This window comes from Nannospalax galili, unplaced genomic scaffold, assembly GCF_000622305.1.
Source record: "Nannospalax galili isolate Female #2095 unplaced genomic scaffold, S.galili_v1.0 scaffold1105, whole genome shotgun sequence".
Taxonomy (NCBI): Eukaryota; Metazoa; Chordata; class Mammalia; order Rodentia; family Spalacidae; genus Nannospalax; species Nannospalax galili.
Genome location: NW_008353211.1, coordinates 168196 through 169214, shown reverse-complemented (window position 1 = coordinate 169214; position 1019 = coordinate 168196). Strand labels below are relative to the sequence as shown.

The 1019-nt window shown below is 43.7% G+C and overlaps 1 protein-coding gene across 1 annotated transcript in view; it reads right to left on the bottom strand.

Annotated features, from left to right (window-relative positions):
- Ubd (ubiquitin D) overlaps positions 1-484 on the bottom strand; it is a gene marked incomplete at its 5' end in the record, with an annotated part of 6688 nt that extends 6204 nt beyond the window's left edge. Inside the window, one exon of the mRNA XM_029554721.1 lies at positions 476-484. Within this exon, the coding sequence (XP_029410581.1) occupies positions 476-484 (9 nt within the window). The remainder of the gene's footprint in view (positions 1-475) is intronic.
- Positions 485-1019: the final 535 nt, after the last annotated feature.

Below are 1019 nucleotides of genomic sequence, written 5' to 3'. Positions count from 1 at the left end.
GTCTTTTTGAGATAGGGTCTCCTTGTAGCCCCAGCTGACCTCAAACTCACAGAGATCCTCCTGCCTCTGCCTCCCGAGTGCTGGGATTAAAGGTGTGTGACCATACCCAGCGGCAATAGGATTCTTAAGGGTCTCTCTGGTATTTTCTTGACATAGTCTAAACTCATGAGTCTAAACTCATGTTATTAACTATGCTATATAAGTAATATTTGTTAAAGCAGTTTGTTCCTTAACTAAAAAACAACATATACTTAATTACAGGTAATGTGTGTTTAAAACAAATATCCTAAAGGGAATTTATCACAAGCAAACTCTGAGAAGACAGCATTTAGGACCATTAAAGGTAAGTAGCAAAATTCTGACACATACACACACACAGACACAGACACACACAGACACGCACACACACAGACACACACACACATGCACACACACAGACACACACAGACACACTCACACACTCACACAGACACACATGCACACACACGCACACACAGACACACAGACACACATTCACACACACACTCACACACAGACACACACACAGACTCACACACAGACACACACACACAGACACACACGCACACACACAGACACATACGCACACACAGACACACACACAGACACACACGCACACGTACACGCACACACAGACACAGACACACACTCACACAGACACACATGCACACACACAGACACACATGCACACACACATGTGCACACACACACACGCAAACCCTCTCTTGGCACATGTTGGTGGTTCTCTTTCTCATAACACAAATGCACACACATAATTAAAAATAAGGTCTGGTATAGTACATTAACTTGGGAGGAGGGTAGTAAAAGGGGGTGGAGATAGGGGCGGGAACCCAAATACGATCAAAATATATTGTGTGAAAATTGTGAAAATTCAATTTAAAAAATGTGCTGGAGAGATGGTTCCGCAATTAAGAGCGCTGGCTGTTCTTGCAGAGGACCCAGGTTTGATTCTCAGTACCCATATGGCAGCTAACAACTGT